The 17,773-nt window shown below is 31.5% G+C and overlaps 4 protein-coding genes and 1 long non-coding RNA gene across 8 annotated transcripts; 3 read left to right on the plus strand and 2 right to left on the minus strand.

Annotated features, from left to right (window-relative positions):
* Positions 1–601: 601 nt before the first annotated feature.
* Spt3 (Transcription initiation protein Spt3) lies at positions 602–2,380 on the plus strand. Of its 2 annotated transcripts, none has more exons than XM_072011057.1 (5): positions 602–993; positions 1,076–1,306; positions 1,406–1,720; positions 1,805–1,992; positions 2,081–2,380. In XM_072011057.1, exons 1-5 carry the CDS (start codon positions 918–920, stop codon positions 2,219–2,221), a joined length of 951 nt encoding a protein of 316 aa, XP_071867158.1. In that variant the 5' UTR covers positions 602–917; the 3' UTR covers positions 2,222–2,380. The 2 variants fall into 2 exon arrangements, with proteins under 2 accessions (XP_071867158.1, XP_071867159.1); XM_072011058.1 differs by having other exon boundaries at positions 2,084–2,380.
* LOC139991143 (WD repeat-containing protein 91) lies at positions 2,371–6,034 on the minus strand. The gene is made up of 8 exons (XM_072011010.1): positions 5,488–6,034; positions 4,998–5,262; positions 4,807–4,922; positions 4,453–4,640; positions 4,051–4,366; positions 3,865–3,986; positions 3,127–3,781; positions 2,371–3,048 (listed from the first exon to the last, which is right to left on the minus strand). The coding sequence occupies exons 1-8, from the start codon at positions 5,605–5,607 to the stop codon at positions 2,899–2,901; spliced, it is 1,932 nt and encodes a 643-aa protein (XP_071867111.1). The 5' UTR covers positions 5,608–6,034; the 3' UTR covers positions 2,371–2,898.
* Positions 6,035–6,271: 237 nt separating this feature from the next.
* Positions 6,272–9,507, plus strand: LOC139991168 (uncharacterized). Of its 3 annotated transcripts, none has more exons than XR_011800740.1 (5): positions 6,272–6,286; positions 6,368–7,831; positions 8,106–8,350; positions 8,857–8,916; positions 9,324–9,507. It is a non-coding gene; the product is annotated as an uncharacterized lncRNA (long non-coding RNA). The 3 variants fall into 3 exon arrangements; XR_011800739.1 differs by lacking the exon at positions 6,272–6,286 and adding an exon at positions 6,290–6,304; XR_011800741.1 differs by lacking the exons at positions 6,272–6,286; positions 6,368–7,831 and adding an exon at positions 6,290–6,304.
* A 2,993-nt stretch (positions 9,508–12,500) lies between these two features.
* On the plus strand, positions 12,501–13,092 carry LOC139991162 (uncharacterized). Its single transcript, XM_072011083.1, has one exon. It carries the CDS (start codon positions 12,501–12,503, stop codon positions 13,080–13,082), a length of 582 nt encoding a protein of 193 aa, XP_071867184.1. The 3' UTR covers positions 13,083–13,092.
* On the minus strand, positions 13,001–17,026 carry Dok (docking protein homolog). The gene is made up of 3 exons (XM_072011018.1): positions 16,472–17,026; positions 15,956–16,129; positions 13,001–15,872 (listed from the first exon to the last, which is right to left on the minus strand). The coding sequence occupies exons 1-3, from the start codon at positions 16,541–16,543 to the stop codon at positions 14,445–14,447; spliced, it is 1,674 nt and encodes a 557-aa protein (XP_071867119.1). The 5' UTR covers positions 16,544–17,026; the 3' UTR covers positions 13,001–14,444.
* Between the last annotated feature and the right edge of the window lie 747 nt (positions 17,027–17,773).

Raw genomic sequence — 17,773 nt, forward strand, 5'->3', positions numbered from 1 at the left:
AATAATTGCTTGTAAAAAGTTTATTCAATACGTATTACATTTCCTCTTTAACTAACAAATATAAAAAATGACAAAATATTTAGTCTTATTTTAATTTGTCATGACAGTAGACGTGAGAATCACGCGCATAGGCACGTAGAAAAGGCGCAAGACTGTAAAAGAAGTTAATGTTAGACTCATGCCGCCACGTGGATTATTTGTATAAAAAATTTATGACTTTTCTTGATCTGCAGAATGTTCAGTTTCAAGAAGAATTAAATATATAAGATCAACTTTTCAATGCAAATATTCCACTAAGCCATGCTTAAATCAAAAGGAATTGAAATTTAATATATGTATGTATGCATTACGAATTTTACGCACGAATTAACGTATTTCATCATAAAAGATTAAAAGAATTACCGGGAATGTTAATTTCAACCTTGTACGATATTGATATCAGATAATCTTACATTCAAATCTTCGCTAATACTTTGAGCTTATCTATACAATATGTCACAAAATAAATGATTGATAAATCTCCAGTTGTAATAACTGACCCCATGAGACTTTGACAATCGATATTTATTTGTTATACAATATAAAATTACATTACTATTATTTATATAATATTAAATTACAATACTATAATAATTACTAGTTACAAGATATCTTTTACTTATGAAGTTTAATACCATTCAAAATAAAATAATATTAATGCAAAATAATCGCGAGGATTATACGTATGTACTGATGTAGTAACAACGGTAGTAAGTTTACGAGACATGATCATATAAACAACACATACATACGTGTATATGGAACATAACCTAATAACTGTTAAATCAACACAAACAACTGTTATGTATACTGTGTAGAAAGTTTCTTAATGATTTTTACATTTCACTGAGATAAAACTTGTTGAATAATTCGTAATTATGACAGAAGCATCGTTTACTAAACCAGCGAATGATTCGCAATTCCTTCGAAATGAACCTGTGAATTACACTACCGGTATTTCAATCTTCCATAAAAAATTCTGATATTTGAAATTTTTATTTCCAAATTTTATATGAATAGGAACAATATTTTACAGAAATTCGACAGATGATGCATGGTTTTGGAGACAGTAGTGAACCATTAATCGAATCTGCGAAAATCATAGAAGAAGTTGTTTTGCAACAAATGAGGACAATAGTAAGAAAAGCTTGCGAAATTTCTGAGAAACGGGGAAATTCGAAGAAGGGTATTTGTATTTCTGCGGAAGATCTGATTTTCTTATTACGCAAAAACAAAGTGAAATTGCAACGCCTTCTAAAATATTTAGGCAAGTTTGATGTCATCACAAACAAAAAATTTGTTTAATATATATAATATAATATAAAAATTTGTATAATATATATTCTCATTTAGCAATATTTTGTAGAATTAAAAGAATTTAAGTCTTCCATACACAAAACAATAGAAAGCGATTTACCCGAAGATATTGTACAAAATGAAAGTATAGATGGATCAAAAAAGAAAGGACCACTGCATAATTTCCTTAGTCAAATTAACAATACTGGTGAACTTCTTGAAGATGCATCTACTATAGATGAAGTTAAACAACAAAGATGTATTCGTGCAGAGATTATGACAAGGTCTATGGATGAAGCTAGATATTTAAAATTCAGTAAGGCACGTAATGCATCCTTTGCAAATAAGAATAGACACAAATTTAGTGATTGGATAGCACCAGACAGTGAGTTTTGTGTATTTAACTATCTTACATTTAAGAATAATTTTCATTTATCTGTTAAGTATATTTTTGTATTATGCTATTTAGGTGATATAACAGTCACAAAACAAGCATATATAATTTTGGGTTATTTAGCATATGAAACAGTAGCACAAATTATAGATTTTGCACTATTAGTAAGACAGGATCAAAATAAAATATATGGGGATGCTATAGATCGACTTAGACTTAGTTATGTTAATCCGTACACTTATAAACCATATTACCATGGCAAGGTTTGTGATATATTTATCATTTAAAACATGCAAAATCTATTATAAAAGGAAGTATTATACTTTTATGCTCTTTTTTAAAATAATTAAGCAGGTAGCTGTAACAAAACCAATAACACCTGCAGAAATAATTGAAGCTCTCAGACGATATTGGTCACCTCAATTAGATATGACAGGTCCATTTAATCGTTGGTCCATGAGAAAACCACACTTAAAACTTCTATCTTCATAAAGTAGATTAACTTAATTCATTTAATTAGAGGAGCAAAGTGTATACTCTTCTAAAGTGGAGCCTTGTATAAAAAAAATTATCAGTATTTTAAATTTACATTTGATTAAATGTGTATTTTAATCTTTGTATATTAAATTAGAATACAGGAGTGTTTTAAAATTGCCCAATATTTATTGACAAATTCCTGTACCTCTTACAGGTGTATCTTAGATTTTTAATATTAGGTGTACACATGATATCGCTACATAAATTATTAGAATTTTATTCTTTTTTTTACAAAGTCGTTCGATCATGTGTCCTATTAATTAACGCGACATTCATAGGTACCTTATGTATCCTTTTTTTTACAATTATATTAGTTCCTGTACATTTTACAATTGGTAGTCCCTGATTCCATTTTATAGATAGGATTATAATACACTTGATTTTGCATTAACGCGTGATACGTTTGCTTTCATTGTACTCTTCATAAAATATTTGGATCTTTTCTTTAATTTTACCTTACTTTGAATATTTTTTTTTTTTAAATGATTTCATTATGCAACATAATGATTAAAAAGTTTCGTCTTGACGTTCAGTATTCTAGATATATATTTAATATCTACAAATTTGAGCTAGTCTTAGAAATTTTACACATTATTTCATGAATTCACACAGATACTAATTTTGCTTCTGTATCATGGTGAGAGCAACGTCGACACGCGTACTTTCCCTTCCGCGCCACCAGTTATACACGTTCCGGATTGATTGGCAGTAGACCAGTCGCAGCAAAGTGTACCTTTGTGTCCGCCTAATTCTAAAATCTTTGCTTGTGCACCTGGTGGCATCTGAAAATTTATATTCAGTAATTGAACAACAGAGCTATCAAATCCTTAAAATATCAGTAGACAATAAAAATGACGTACTTTATATATATTTCCTCCAGTTTGTGTACAAAGTAGCATATAGTTACCGCTTTGGTCAAAAGTGAACAATTTTCCATGAACTGTGTTCTTCTCTACCTTGATTTTCGTTTCCCATAAAATCTTTCCTGAATGATTCAAACTTCTTTGACACAATTTCCCATCCTCACTTTGTGTACAGATATTTGTATAATCATTAATTAGTTCTATATCAATAACTGGACTCGAATGACAGCTTATATTATCGATAATTTCGTTCCGTCTTAAATCATGTATTAAAATATTTCCATTGGATAACCCTGTGATAAGGAGCTGCCCGTTGTGATTAAATGCGGAACACAACGCAGTTACATTTTGTTCCATAGGTAAAGTTCTTTCTAGTTTTCTTGTTTTTATGTCGTACAATAATAATTTTCCTTCGTTCGAATCTGATACGGAACATACGAATGTGGATTCCGTTGGATTGCATAACAAAGTAATGATTCGAGAGTTCTCATGTTGAATGTCCCATAAGGTTTTGCAATCACGAGTATCATGTAATTGAATCAATCCATTGTTATCACCGTGTAAAAAATAACGCTCATTTTTTGATATCCAGTCTAATGCAGTAATTGCTTTGTTTGAATTTGCTGGAGCAGAGATAAATGTAGTAACAGTTCTATTGAATTAAAAAAAAAGCATGATTACATTTATGCAAAATTCTGCTATAAAACTAATATTGTAAATATTGAAAGTAATTACTTTGGTGAAGGTATCGGGGTCCATACTTTAATAATACCGTCTGCATCACCTGTAGCTACATAGGAGCCACTTGCATTACTTTTACATTGAATTATTGATGTTTTATGTTCCGTATACTCCTCCTTGAAATGAAACTTATTATGAAAATTTCTAAAATATTTACTATATAAATAACTAGCATCTTACCTGACTAAGAAGGATGTAAGTGGAATCGATTTTATCTTTAGCCTTCCGCTCAGCTACTGCATCGATAGACGAATCTCTTTTTCTAGAGCTTGTTAATCTCGAATCACAACTAATACTTCTTTTACTAACAGGTTCCGATTTATTGATCGAATGTATTTTTCCTTTCGTATTGGTTCTTTTTGTTGATGTCACTTCCGGTTCTACTACTTTTCTTATACTTGTCCCAGGCTTTCTACTTAAAATTGGACTGGAACCGCCGCCTATATTTCTTATGAGATTCCTTAAGGTTTTTGGATTCTCTAATAAAGGAGATTCTCTGTTTGAACAGCAAGGAAAATGTTAGTAAATGGTGTAGCACGTTGAATTACATCGGTTTATCAAACGGTAAAATAAAATATTTACTGTGCTATAATGTAAAAGTCATCCATGAGTGGTGGATGCTGAGGAGCTGGTCCTGGATTCACATCCATTACATTTTCTATCTTAACAGACTCGCTTAAACGTTGTTTCAATACTTCATTCTCTTCTTGAAGCCGTTTCAATCTATTTGTGTCCTCGTCTATAGCAAGCAACGTCGGTTGCGGCATACACTATAATTCGTGTGAATTAAAATTAAACTATATACAATGTGGTTAAATATATAAATATATTACTACATTTTGTTCATTGTAAAGTTAAAATTAATATATTTTTCTATGATATCAAAATGGTAAGATTCGTAAATAAGAGGCACGATGCAAAATACCTTTCACCTACTTGAAAAATAGTAGCAAGGAAATTGTGCAGGGACACTAACATAGTGTCCTGCCATTGTCTACTAAAATGTACAGAGTATGCTGGATTGTCTTCGGGATTTTTAACAAATGGCAATGCTGTAAAAATTACAAAAAAATAATAAAACGTAAAATACATTTTTTCTACTTTTCTATCAAAAAATGTTGTCCTACCAAACCATTCTTTCCACTCTGAATGTCCTTGTAACTCTGGTGTCATTTTTGTAAAAAATTCTTGAATCCGATCTTGTTTATTGTTTACTGCTGCATTAACCAAGTACATTTTTAGAACAGCATTCTCTAGTTTTCTCACAGCTGGTGTAAAATGACTTTCCAAACGGGAGAACATCCTCATGTCTAAATGTCCCCATAATTCTCTTAAAGATGCTAAGTCATAATTGTATATGTATTGCATCAATTGATCGACGATCTTATCAACCTGATAAAAAAAATAATGAAAATCTTTGCTAGAATTATATCAGTTTGCCTGAAATTAAGGAATGTAAACATTATAAGGTATTTAGAAGAGACTATAAGAGACTAAATTTAAGTTTTAATTTTTTTTATTATAGTTTCGTTAACTAAATGAAATTCGTAGAAATTGTTTTCGTATATTTTTGTTTCACTTTCTCACTTTCTCTATCATAATTCCTTACAAGCTCACCCTAAAGCCTTTCTCTTTCTCGGCTTTCAAGTCGTTATCAAAAGCTTTCAAGGTTTGGCTAAAACCTCTGAAGAGCAGATATTCCTTGACCAATTCGTCCACATACTGAATGTGAGACATTTTCCTTTAATTCTCTTCAAAATATCAACTTTCTCCTTCAACTGACAGCCGTATGTTGTCATCCTTTGGCCATTTTGCTGTTCGCTGAATATGCAGCGAATTTTCGTCTGACAGTCATTATTACCAACGTTAGCATATCCTATTTATCACCGCAAAAAGAAATCAAAAGTTTCTGAAATAAAAACTGATCAAAATAAACGAAAACAGTTAACAAAACATGACATTTTCCTTAACTGTTGAAATATTGATAATATCCAAAATCAATAGATTTTTGGATAAAGAATAAATTTTTCTTCTAGTAGTCGATAGGTTATCAATTTAAGTATGTTAATATTCTAGGAAAAATGGACGTAAAATAATATTTATATCTACGTTATATCATGTCATAAAATTATCACAGACATCGTGACGAAATATAGATAGAGCAGCATGCAAGCATTTTTGTCACATAATTTTTATGACAGGTAAAATGCTTGAAGCCCATTAGAACATTCATGGTACGTTTCCACGTTGCACAAAGTCATGACTTTTCTCTTTAAGAGGGAGACAAGCAGCAATAGAATGTATTACAAATACATTATGTACTTACGTAATGTACTACATAAGTGATCTAACATTCGGTATCATAACTATAAAGTCACGACTTAGTGTTAATATGATTTCACATTTACAGTACAAGGTACAGAACACGAAACAGGTACAGAATAGTGCTTCTATCTATCAAATAGAATTTGTATATCTTTATTTATGCATTTCATAGGTTTAATGAAATGTAGGAAAGAAGCTCAGGATTTAATTCAGAAACTGCGACCATAAAAGTTAACAAATCAATCTTCTTAATTAGCTTCTTATTTGCAAATGACATGGGCACCTTAGTGAGATTTACACAGCTCGTTTTGGACTTTGCCATGATCGTAAAACAGAGAGGACGATTGAGTTTGCCAGTTTCAAACAGAGTTTACCGACTTCCATGCCATTTCACCAATGAGAATTCACTTGACCAGTCGTCTATATCTTTGTACACAGTATAAACCTATTGAAAGACGTAAAATGTTAAAGATTCAAAATAATTGAAGATCGAAGGTTCAAATCTGATATATACGCATAGGTTAGATTAAATTTTCTGTAATTGATAATCCGATTAATTATGCATTTGGACTTTGAGCGCAATACCAGTTCGCCAATTCAAATAAGGGTGGCAAGTCGTCCGGAATGCAACATGCAAAGCGCTGCTTGCGTACGAACGAGGCTCTGATCCTAAATATGAGAAAGATATAGTTTTCAAGACAGAAAATATTAAAAAATCATAAAGCAAAAAAAAATTTAATTTATGTCCAAATGTAAACTATCATTCTTTCTTATATATCACCATTGTTAAATCATTATCTTTTGCCACACCTTCTTTAAGTATGCTTTATTCTGCTTTATATGTATGCTCTATTCTCTTCTAAATAAGAATTGTAGAAAGAAAAAATATATTTTCCTAATATGAACACTCTTGTACAGAATATAAAGGTAAGGCAAATTTTAAAAAATCCACATGCAGAATGCATGTTGAATTATAACACTATAATGTCACCAGTGGATATGTATATAAGAGCTACAAATATGCAGTTTATAAAAAATGTACATGCTAGAACAGATCGTTTATGGTTTACCATGGTTTACAATCAGAGGATGAATTCATACATGTTAAAGAAGCAGCCAGAAAAACGAATTTTAGTAGCAACTCGGTAAATGTTTAAATTCTATTTAGATATTTGCAATAAAATTAATATTTCATATTTTTATTATGGCATATAGTAATAATTTTTAATAAAATACATTTAATCTCACTTAATTTAATGTTTTCTATATTCTTAAGATGTTCGTAATGAACTTTACTATTTTTACTTCCCATTAAATATACTCGTAAAACGACATACATACGAATGAAATATTTATTATGATATTATATTATATGATATTATGATATTTGCTTAATTATGCTTTCTGACAGACTTTGGGGGAAGGATAGAAAGAAATTCAGTTATTCATTCAGTTTAATTACAAGACATTATTCGATTCTTCGCATAAAGTTTCTAGAATGAACTCTAATTCATTGTAGTACTCGACTCCGGTAATACTAACGTTCTTATCTCGTAATATTGCATAACGTGTAATGTGATTCATTGGTTTCGTGTTGCACCAGTTCAGGGATGTAAATTGTGTATCTATGTGCCCCGTAAGTAATTCTAGTTACCAGCATTTAAAATTAAATACATGCATAACATAGCGTTGATTTCTTGTAACAGAATTATCAGAGTTTAAAGTTTTCTGTTCTTTGTATTAATCAATTATAAAATTTGTATTACCAATGTTCTGCAATACAACGTATGATGAAAACGAATAAAAAGTTAAACAGTTGCTATTTAGCTATTATCATATTAGAAAAATGTGGCAGATGTTGATGCAATTTCAAGAATATCTGAAATTCCGAAATTCTAACTTTAATACAGGAAGCCAGGGTGAATTAGTAGTATGCTTCCTGATTTGCACATGGTACGCATGCGCACGACGCTAGTTGCACACGCCGCTGATATGCGTTACTATAAGAACGCTCATAGTAGGAGATGATCGATAAATTCAAACAGGTACGCCGAAAGTGTCGGAACTAAGTTCATATTCAGCTTGCAAGTAAATCGAACCAAGTAACTCCTTACAAACTACAAAATGCCAGGACCAACTTGCGATAAGGGCTCAGGTAGGAATTACTTCTATTTCTCAGAAACTATTTCCTTACGTTATATGACGATCTGATGGCATTTTGCAATTCAATGTGCAATTTCATTGATTGAATGTGCAATTCACTAAATTATTGTAAAACTTTTAGTAATCCTACTCGCTTTTATTTGAATGCTAACATTTTCAGTATCAGTGTTTCTTAATTTCCTACATATATTTTGACATGTTCATTTATAATATTTTTCACTTGTAATTATTAACAATTGGTCGAATTGGTTTTCTTATACTTATAGCAACTGCTTTCCAAATTATTTTTTTTTTTTTAAATTGCAATCTGTATTAACGCATTTTGATATTTTCACATAGTTTCGTTTTATACAAATGAATGTGAGATAATTGAAATTTCTAGAATTACGCGCAATTTTTTTGGAGTTTTCATAATACGCGGTTAGCTTTATTGGTTTACACCTATAATTACCTATACTGAAACCTAATAATTTATTTATAATTTACTATTTATTGCAGACAAATCTCAACAATGTCAATGTGGCGAGAAATGCAAATGCGGCGATTCCTCGAGCGCAGGTAATACAATAATTTTTAGTTTAAATTAAAATTTTCAAACGATATGTTAAAAGAATTATAATTTATTTTTTAGTCTTATAACAAAATACAAAAAATATTCGAGGGAATGTGGTAACAATTCTCCGATCTCATTTTGCTCTGTTTTTTTGTAAACTCGGCCAACGACCGCTTAACTATGACTATTGATAGTGCCAGTTCATTCTATAGGTCGGTTAAATTACGATCTCCAATGGGTTTTGTTACTTACACGAAATATTTGTTTGAAAATTTGTTGCTCAAAATATTAAGACAATTTTTGAAGTCATGAATTACTTTCTGTTTCACATTTTGTTATACTTAATATTTATTATAGATAAATTGCCATTAGATACTTTACACTAATCTTATTTTTGTATTTTGTTTTGCAGACACATGCGCTTGCAAATCTGGCGACCAGTGTAGTTGTAATAAAAAATAAAAAGAAAAAAAGTATTAAAGGTTATTTCTTACTTCTACTATATTTTACAAATGTATACGCATATTTATGAAATTATGCCTCTTATAAAACTGTTACCTCTATTATGTTAAATATAATAAAGATTTAATAAAATATCTTGTCTTACCTTTACTAAAACCTTGTTAATATGATTGATTAAATTTGTTAGTCATTTTAATTTAAAAATGTATGACCTTCCTCATTCATAAAACGTTTGCAGGAAACGATTAAAGTGTTAGTATTTACGGATCGACTTAAATGCGCATTATATACGATATGCGTGTACGTAAATATACACATACATACATAGTACCACACACATATATGTATAGTAACTACATCGAAATATATAGAAACTACATCTCACCTACGTAAATATAATTACGTATAACAAGGGCTACCTTAGTACTTATCATTTTTTGATTTACCATTTACTTCTTATTGATAAGGATAGGCGTGATCAACGCATTACATAAAAATTCTACAGCCTGATTCATTTTCCTTTTTTATGTTTACCAATCATGCAGAATGTTTCACTATACTTTTTATTATCAAAAACTAAAGATATCGTATCGTTTATTTGCACTCGTAACGTCGATAACGATTATTATTTATAAAAATTTCAAACTTCAAAAATCGGCCTATTTCAAACATTATAATTTTACACCGCTAAACGGTTTAAACTTATTTCATCGTAAATAAAGTATGAAAAGAGTGGCAACAATGATAATGAAATTGGAGTTATCTGTTAATCTTGTCCGCCAATGATAATTCACCATTGCTTACCGCGTAAAAGTAGAGAGGAAATTTCCTCTCTGGTAATAGTAAGGTTTGATTAATTTTAAACATGTGCGTCATGTTAATGTAAACAATTGCAGTAATTATGTAATATTAATTATTCAGTACTTTTTGATATATATCAATAGTAATAATATAACGTAGTTTATATTAAGTACCTATTTTGTGTCATATAAATGTGATTATTATCTATTTTTACATTTCTTGTACTGGTCATTTTAAGATTTCCTGACAAGATGGTTACAGAGGGTAAATTTAAACGTGGATTCCTTCATATATGCATATACATTTGTTTAAAATAGACCCATAGAGATTCATATACATATCTCTATGGAAAGACACACTATCACCACATAGCAGTGAAAAAGGTGAACTAATTGCTATTGGTGCCCTCGTATGATAACGCACTCCTTGTCTAACAGGAATATATACACTTATCTTTATAGCACACTAGTGCGTTCCTTATCTGTCATCATGGGGCATATATTTGTCCTTATTTAACACTATCACGCACTTTGTCTATTGACAAGCCATATACTGCCATCTATTATTATACTCTCTAAGTTATTGTTACTTCTATTTTCAATAGATGGCAGCATATGACTTGTCCGTACAACAAGGAACGCACTCGTGTGCGACAAGAATAGATATATGTACTGTCAAACAAAGAGGGCAACAGTGCATGACAAAGGACAGATATATACGTATATGCTCGTGTTAGATAAGGAGAACAATAATATACGATGAAGACAGCAATAGAGACAGTATGTATTATGGTAAGCATTCCAGTGTCCGCAAATGGAATAAAACTTTATTTCTTTCTGTATAAAAGAATAATCAGAGGAATTATTTTATTTTTATAATTATGATGATCAGAGGAATTATAATTATTTTTATGATTATGTCTTCCGAATTAGACCTCAGCTACCTTCCTTTTAACCTAACTTTATTCGATAGATCGAAGTATTAGCTGGAATCACAGATGGATAGGGAGATCCCCAACGTAATTAGTTAAGAAGTCATCCAAAAAGTGCCCACTAAGAATAAGTGTCTATAAAACCAATAACCGAATTATACCATATTTCTTCCCGGGGCTTTTGGCGGGAGAAATGTGTATGGCGTATGTACGGCGAGAGAAAAAAGGAAAACATGCATTCGAATCGCGGCGGCTAGAGAAGGGTAAGAGCGTAAAAGGATAAAAGTTGCTTAAAAGTTTAATTAAATACGAGAAATAAATTGTTCTTTTTGGATTGAGTACACAAACAACATTTAAGATATGACAAGGAACAGCGGCAACGACCAACAGCAACCAGAACCAACGATCTTCTTGGAAATGGTTACACAATGAAAAATAAGAGTATTTATTGTAAAATAATTATATAAAATATATGTGGAAGGAGTTCCAATAAGTGATTGCAGTTTAACAGCATTTTACAATCTCGTTATTTATCATGTTCTTCTGATATAAAATCACGAAACCAGGCCAGAAATTGGTCGAAATCTTGAGAATTTCGGTTTTGAAAAATTCCTAGAAAGTGACGTAATTTCCAAGAATCGCCTAAATCGTGCGACCTCTTATGCTATCATGTTCTCCTGATACAAAATCGCAAAATAGGCCGAATAATTTTGTGCTTTTGAAGTTTCTCAGAAAATTTCGTCATATGCAGGGATTTCAAAAGATTTGGGATACTTGTTATGTTATTTTATTCTCTTAATACTTACCAATACCTAATTGATACTTACCTATTTTTTCGAACTCTTATTTCATTTCTTATAACTTATTCCTTAAACCTATGGGGTTTGGTAAGGTTTTAAATAATTAAGTGCCTTGTTCATTTGCAAAATAAGATTGTTTTATTCAAATCAATTTGCAAGTTTACAATAGTTCTGCAATTTTTCAATTAGTTTACAATTTTTTGTATAGTAATTTACGTAATTCTGTAATTTTACAATGTAAAATTTAAATTTAATTTGGACAAATGTTCTCTGTTCATTGTTTCAGCTACACCACTTTATAATTTGAATTTGGCGCGGGTTATTTCACGCAATGTTCAGCAGAGGGAGTATGCATACAGTGTCACGAAAATGATATTAAATGTCACAACATTAATAGTCATGACTTTCCCGTCACATGTAAACGTATCAACATGTACGTGAAATAAAGATATTATAGTAAGTACACAAGTGATGAATAATTGATTTAATCAATGGTAATATCATTACAATTTAAAAGAAATTTAGTAAATGATATTTTCAATAAATGACAGTGTACCTATAATAAAAGATCTGGTAAAAAAGAAGAAAAATCAGCATGTTTCCGTTGCGACAAATACTTCGATGTGGAACACGACTGGTTCTTACGAGAGAACCTATAAATTTATGTCAGATTCCATTGATTTCGAAAGATAAACTTGATGTCAGTCTACACAAACCAATTTTTATACGGATGAACACGAATCTTAGCAAATTATCGGAAGAGAACAAAGACGAAGATTCTAACAAACATATTCTCGGCAAAGTTGTAGGAAAACTAAAGGTGATGTTTACATGTAAAAGATGTAAGTATCGAAATGGGAAAATTATATCGAAACTAGCATACGAAAAAGGAGTAGTTATAATTCGCTGTGACGGCTGCAAGAATAATCACTTAATTGCTGATAATCTTGGGTGGTTCGGGGAATTAAAGGAAAAAAGGAATATCGAAAAACTATTGGCGGAAAAAGGAGAGACTGTACGAAAAATTCAAAATGATGTTGATGGATATCTCGAGGCTGTCGCTAAAGAGGAATATGATTTGATTCAACATAATAGAGAAAGAGAACAGCGTTTAATAGAAGAGCAAAATGAAACACATGATCAAAATAAGAAGGTTAAATCTACAGAAGAATCGTAGGATATGTTGTTCAGGAAGCGGAGTTTTTATTTTGACAAAATCGACATAAATACTTTTAAATTTATTGTAGACTATGTGTATTTTTAATGCTATAATTGTGAAGAAACAATAATATCCAGTTTGGTTGATATAGAAAGACTTAAATGTTTTTTGATCCTTCGTGTTACAATAGCTAAAAAAGAACAGCATTGTTGCTACTGTGCGTTTGTATACTACATGTAAATAATATTTCTAATATATACAATTTGGTAAAAAATATATATTCTTGAACAAAGTTCCTCAGATCAGATGATGCAAATTCTGTAAGATTTGCGTCTTCATTCAGTGTACTAAATGTACATGTATTTTTTTTATGAAAAAAAATTTAGATATATATTTAATATCAATAGCATTTAATTTCATTTAAAGAAATGACAGATCTTGGCACATGTAGAAATTATATGGCAAATTTCTAATTGTGTTATGTATTGAATACTTTTGTGTTTATATCAATTAATATGTACATATACATATTATATTTTGTTATAAAAATGTCTTTTCTTACTAACAGTGAAATATATAGATGATAATTAAATCTTTTATAAATGTGTATATATGTATAATACAAATATATATATATATGTAAAATATGTACGTATATAGTATTAAAAACAAAAGGAATGATTTATTGCTTTTTCCTTATCATGCATATGTAAATCCTATATTTTTAAAAATTTCTATTATAAACTTTAAACATCTCTGAAGGCACTACTTCTGTCCAACTTGCAATAATATTATAATAATGGACTATGAATAATTAATTATGGTAATATTATTGATATTAATAACATTAAAAATCTCTAAGTACACCAGATATTGGAATGACATGCAAAGTTAATTTCCAAATTCTGCTTGACTTTGTTATCAGACTATGTTTTGTGATATAAGGCACTGTATCTTTTCATTGCAATCAGTCATTTTGATATTTTTGAAATACTAGTGTCAATTTTTTTCAGATTTATAATATTGATAAACTAGCATTTAATATTTGTTGAATAATATATTTTAAATATTATTAAAATGTGTAAAATCATCTTGCCTCTAAAAATAATTATTCTTACATAATTGACAGTGATTATGTAGACTAGTACTTCTTAAACTAATCTTTGCACAAAAATATGTCATTTCACTTCTGCATTTTTATAATATTATAAAATATTAGCATGTTTATTTCTGTCATTATTCAGCACAATAAAAATCAGCTTACCCTAGTCATACTGTAGACTAGTATTTTGTTATCATTTTCGAAAACTAAAAATCTCTGGAGCAGAAATAATTAATATATTTGTGTAGTCGCTATTAACTGAAATTATTTTGGATTTTTTATACCCTTTTTGGTTTTGACACAATTGCATATTCACTATTATTAAAGACTTTATGCTTTGGACCCATGTTACTGCTTGTAGATGCAGTATCAGATTGATTTGTTTTCTTTCTAATAACACCATATCCAAGATGACTATCATCTGCTAATCTAACAGCAGACATATCTTCAACAATATCATAATTGGACCATGCAGTGCTGGTATCAGCAACGGAAGTATTTAAAGATACATTTGAATGTGAATTTTGGGACACGTTATTAAAGTTTCCAAATTTGAATGTGCCCTTTTGAGTAATTTTAGTTGCGGAACCAAAATGCTCCAATTTGTCGTAATCAGATTCATCATTGGGTACATGATTAGTCGTCGAAGTCACTGGACTATCCGTAATACTAGACTTACTCTTTGAAGAGCTTTGGGACGATATAACAGGCATCATCGTTTCATATTGGAAATCATCCTCGTTTTCTTTGTCTTTATCACTATGCAATAACGAGTTTAATCTCTCTGTGTGATGTATATTGTCAATACCATGAGTTTTCCATGCATCATTTCTTACTTCTACTAGGTCATAAGGATGTCTTTCTTCGTCATCTAATATGGAACTTCCTATCGTTTTCTGAGACATCTCTGGCGAATTATCGCGATTTAATGCTTTGTATTCTCCACAGGCAGGCAACTCTGATACTTCGGGATCTACGCTTTTTTTGTCTAACAAACTGGTGAAAACGTATTTTCGCGGTGGTTTCGCGGGTTTCTGTTTCCCGATACACAAAGACGGTTTAGAAGATGAACTAGTATCTAAATTAGATGATGAAGTCGACTGTTTCTGTGAATTTTGCGGTGAAAAGTCAATATCGATTAAGTTAGCCGAGCTATTTGGAGAAGGGGGTAAGGCTGCTCTAGATCCAGCTTCCATCGATAAGGCTGCATGATATTGAGCATCATTACAGTCAATGTTAGCATTGTTTTCTTCATGCATTAACTTTTTCATCGACCTCATCTTGGAATACATACAACGAAAAATTTCTTGTTGACTGCTGTGTTCCAAGCGAAAAGAACCTTCCCCGGATTCACATTTTCGTCCTGCTTCAAAAATAAATTTTCCATCTTTGTAACCATATCTTCTGATATATCGATATGGCCAAGTAAATAAAACTACATCCCCATCCATTAATTTAATATCAACCGCAGCTACTACAAGTGTATAGTTTCTAGTTTCTAAACCACATCGCTTAGATGCATCTGTTTCTACCACTTTCACAGAAAATACTCCTTCTCCACTGGTACAGTACAAGTCGTTGTTCTCCTCTATTGTTTGATTAGACACACTATCTTTAAATGCTACTAATTGGAATGCGGTGATCCAATGACTCATATCAGATTCCGAATAGCATCCAAAATAATGAATTCCTGATTTAGTCACAACCTACATACAGCAAAAATAAGGAACTGAATCATTTCATTTCATTGTTTGCTAAATATTAAATCTCATGTTAAATGTTTACTTACAATAAATACATGTGACTGATTGCTAGGTGCTATTTTAATGCATGCATCTAACGTGATGATGCGAGGAGCATGTAACTGCAATATAGCTTCTTCTTGATTATCATAAATTTCTACACGTTTGATCCCATAGTTACTAGTCCTAAACAGCTGACAGAATCTTTTGTGCCAAGATTTCTGTAAAAGATATAAACAACATAATTGCCTTTCGATATAAATATTTTAATGTTAAAAAGGCTGAAAAGAAACAGATTTTGTGCATTTGAAAAATCGCAACTATTGGTATGAATCAAGAATGACGTGTGCCAAGATCGATTCAGCGTTGTTGCACACGCTTGAAATGTCTGGAACTTATCGCGCGAGTTTTAGGTTAATTCGTTGATCACTAATCGGTGGCCACCGATAACAAACATTTCGTTGAAAGATACAGATAAATAAGTAAATAAATGGGAAAAACCAATTTGTCAATGGATCGTGAGAATTTGAAACAAACAATTATTCATAGTAACGTTAACCAACCTTGAGCTGGCCTAACATTCCCTGCGGTGGTAACAGCAGGATCCCTTGTAACAGAGGTTCCTCGGGCTCCATCGTTTTTTGCGAAACATCAGCAGCCTCACGTATTACTAGGAACGTTCCTTTGCTCCTCGTATAATTTTGAAAAAGTGAATTTTTCCACTTTCACTCCCACTTTTTCCCGTCCGTGCTATTCCTCTCACTGGTTCGCCTCTGCTTTCGAATGGTGCTCTATCGTTTACGTTTAGTTTGACAGTTTTCCCGAACACATTCAACCCATTATAATGTACGGTGCTTGACATTTCACAAAAGCTTTAAGCCCGACGTCTTTAACGTCGACTAGATTTCCCGAGGAGAAAATATTCGTTCGTCTCTATGTGTACGTGTCGCACGGATACGTCGTGTACGGTGTATACCGACACGGATTGTACTGTTCTTGCATGATTCCCCGACACATTCGGAGCCAACTGTCGGGTAATAGAGGCATGCACGTCCTCCGACCGTACGACGTCGCCCGAATTGTCACGAACGGACATAGAAGCGCGGACTATTCCCGAGAGATAACTCTCGCGCCTCTTCTTTGCCTTCTTTCTTTATACTTTCTTTCTTTTAACTCGTCAACTTCCAAACAATTTTGTTTGTAAAAAATTTTTATCACGCATCGTGTGTTATATCTGAGTTATTTCGTTTGATCTGACGTCGAGAATTCCAGACTGTAATCAATGCGAAACGAAACGGGAGGTGATTTAAATCGAGGATTGTTTGCTTTCTTTCCAGACGCAAGACTTGGTCGTAGATAAGCGTTGTGAGTTGCGACACATCGACTTCCGTTCCTAAACGACGATAATAATTACATTTTTCTCTACTTTCCATTATCAGTCGTTTAATTTTTTATATGATATGTATTGTAATAATTAATTTTACCTTCGATAAAAGTATTTAAAGTAAGAATTTATAATTATTTTCCTTGGTATGTAACACATAATAGCGTGTAGTCATCGAGTCGAAAGTGGAACAAAGTACGACACCGAACAAAAGGAATTTGAAATGCTCCTGCGATGAAGTATAAAATCACCAAGCTATAGATGATTTTTTCTTATTAACGACGTCGACGCGTAGGCATGGAATAATGCAACCGACGCAACTAGGCTTTATCTCTGGTTTCGTTATACGGAAGTGGTACACCAACCGATATGAAACAATACAATTGTCTCTTGGCTGTGACAAACGCGCGCGCAAACGAAATATGTAATAACATTATTCGGTGTCGATACTTTGCATGCGGACAAAGGATGTTCCTTCAAT

The sequence above is a fragment of the Bombus fervidus genome, chromosome 9 (genome assembly GCF_041682495.2).
Source record: "Bombus fervidus isolate BK054 chromosome 9, iyBomFerv1, whole genome shotgun sequence".
Taxonomy (NCBI): Eukaryota; Metazoa; Arthropoda; class Insecta; order Hymenoptera; family Apidae; genus Bombus; species Bombus fervidus.

Bases quoted from the DNA above. Each gene is read 5' to 3' on its own strand.
- Spt3 (XM_072011057.1), top strand. From the start codon at position 918: ATGACAGAAGCATCGTTTACTAAACCAGCGAATGATTCGCAATTCCTT. The intron at 1,307-1,405 runs GCAAGTTTGATG...AATATTTTGTAG, and splicing joins ACGCCTTCTAAAATATTTAG to AATTAAAAGAATTTAAGTCT. The intron at 1,721-1,804 runs GTGAGTTTTGTG...TATGCTATTTAG, and splicing joins TGATTGGATAGCACCAGACA to GTGATATAACAGTCACAAAA.
- LOC139991143 (XM_072011010.1), bottom strand. From the start codon at position 5,607: ATGTCTCACATTCAGTATGTGGACGAATTGGTCAAGGAATATCTGCTC. The intron at 4,923-4,997 runs GTAGGACAACAT...TAATTTTTACAG, and splicing joins AGAGTGGAAAGAATGGTTTG to CATTGCCATTTGTTAAAAAT. The intron at 3,987-4,050 runs GTAAGATGCTAG...TTTCATTTCAAG, and splicing joins CTTACATCCTTCTTAGTCAG to GAGGAGTATACGGAACATAA.
- Dok (XM_072011018.1), bottom strand. From the start codon at position 16,543: ATGGAGCCCGAGGAACCTCTGTTACAAGGGATCCTGCTGTTACCACCG. The intron at 16,130-16,471 runs GTTGGTTAACGT...TATCTTTTACAG, and splicing joins GAATGTTAGGCCAGCTCAAG to AAATCTTGGCACAAAAGATT. The intron at 15,873-15,955 runs GTAAGTAAACAT...TGCTGTATGTAG, and splicing joins ATCAGTCACATGTATTTATT to GTTGTGACTAAATCAGGAAT.
- LOC139991162 (XM_072011083.1), top strand. From the start codon at position 12,501: ATGTTTCCGTTGCGACAAATACTTCGATGTGGAACACGACTGGTTCTT.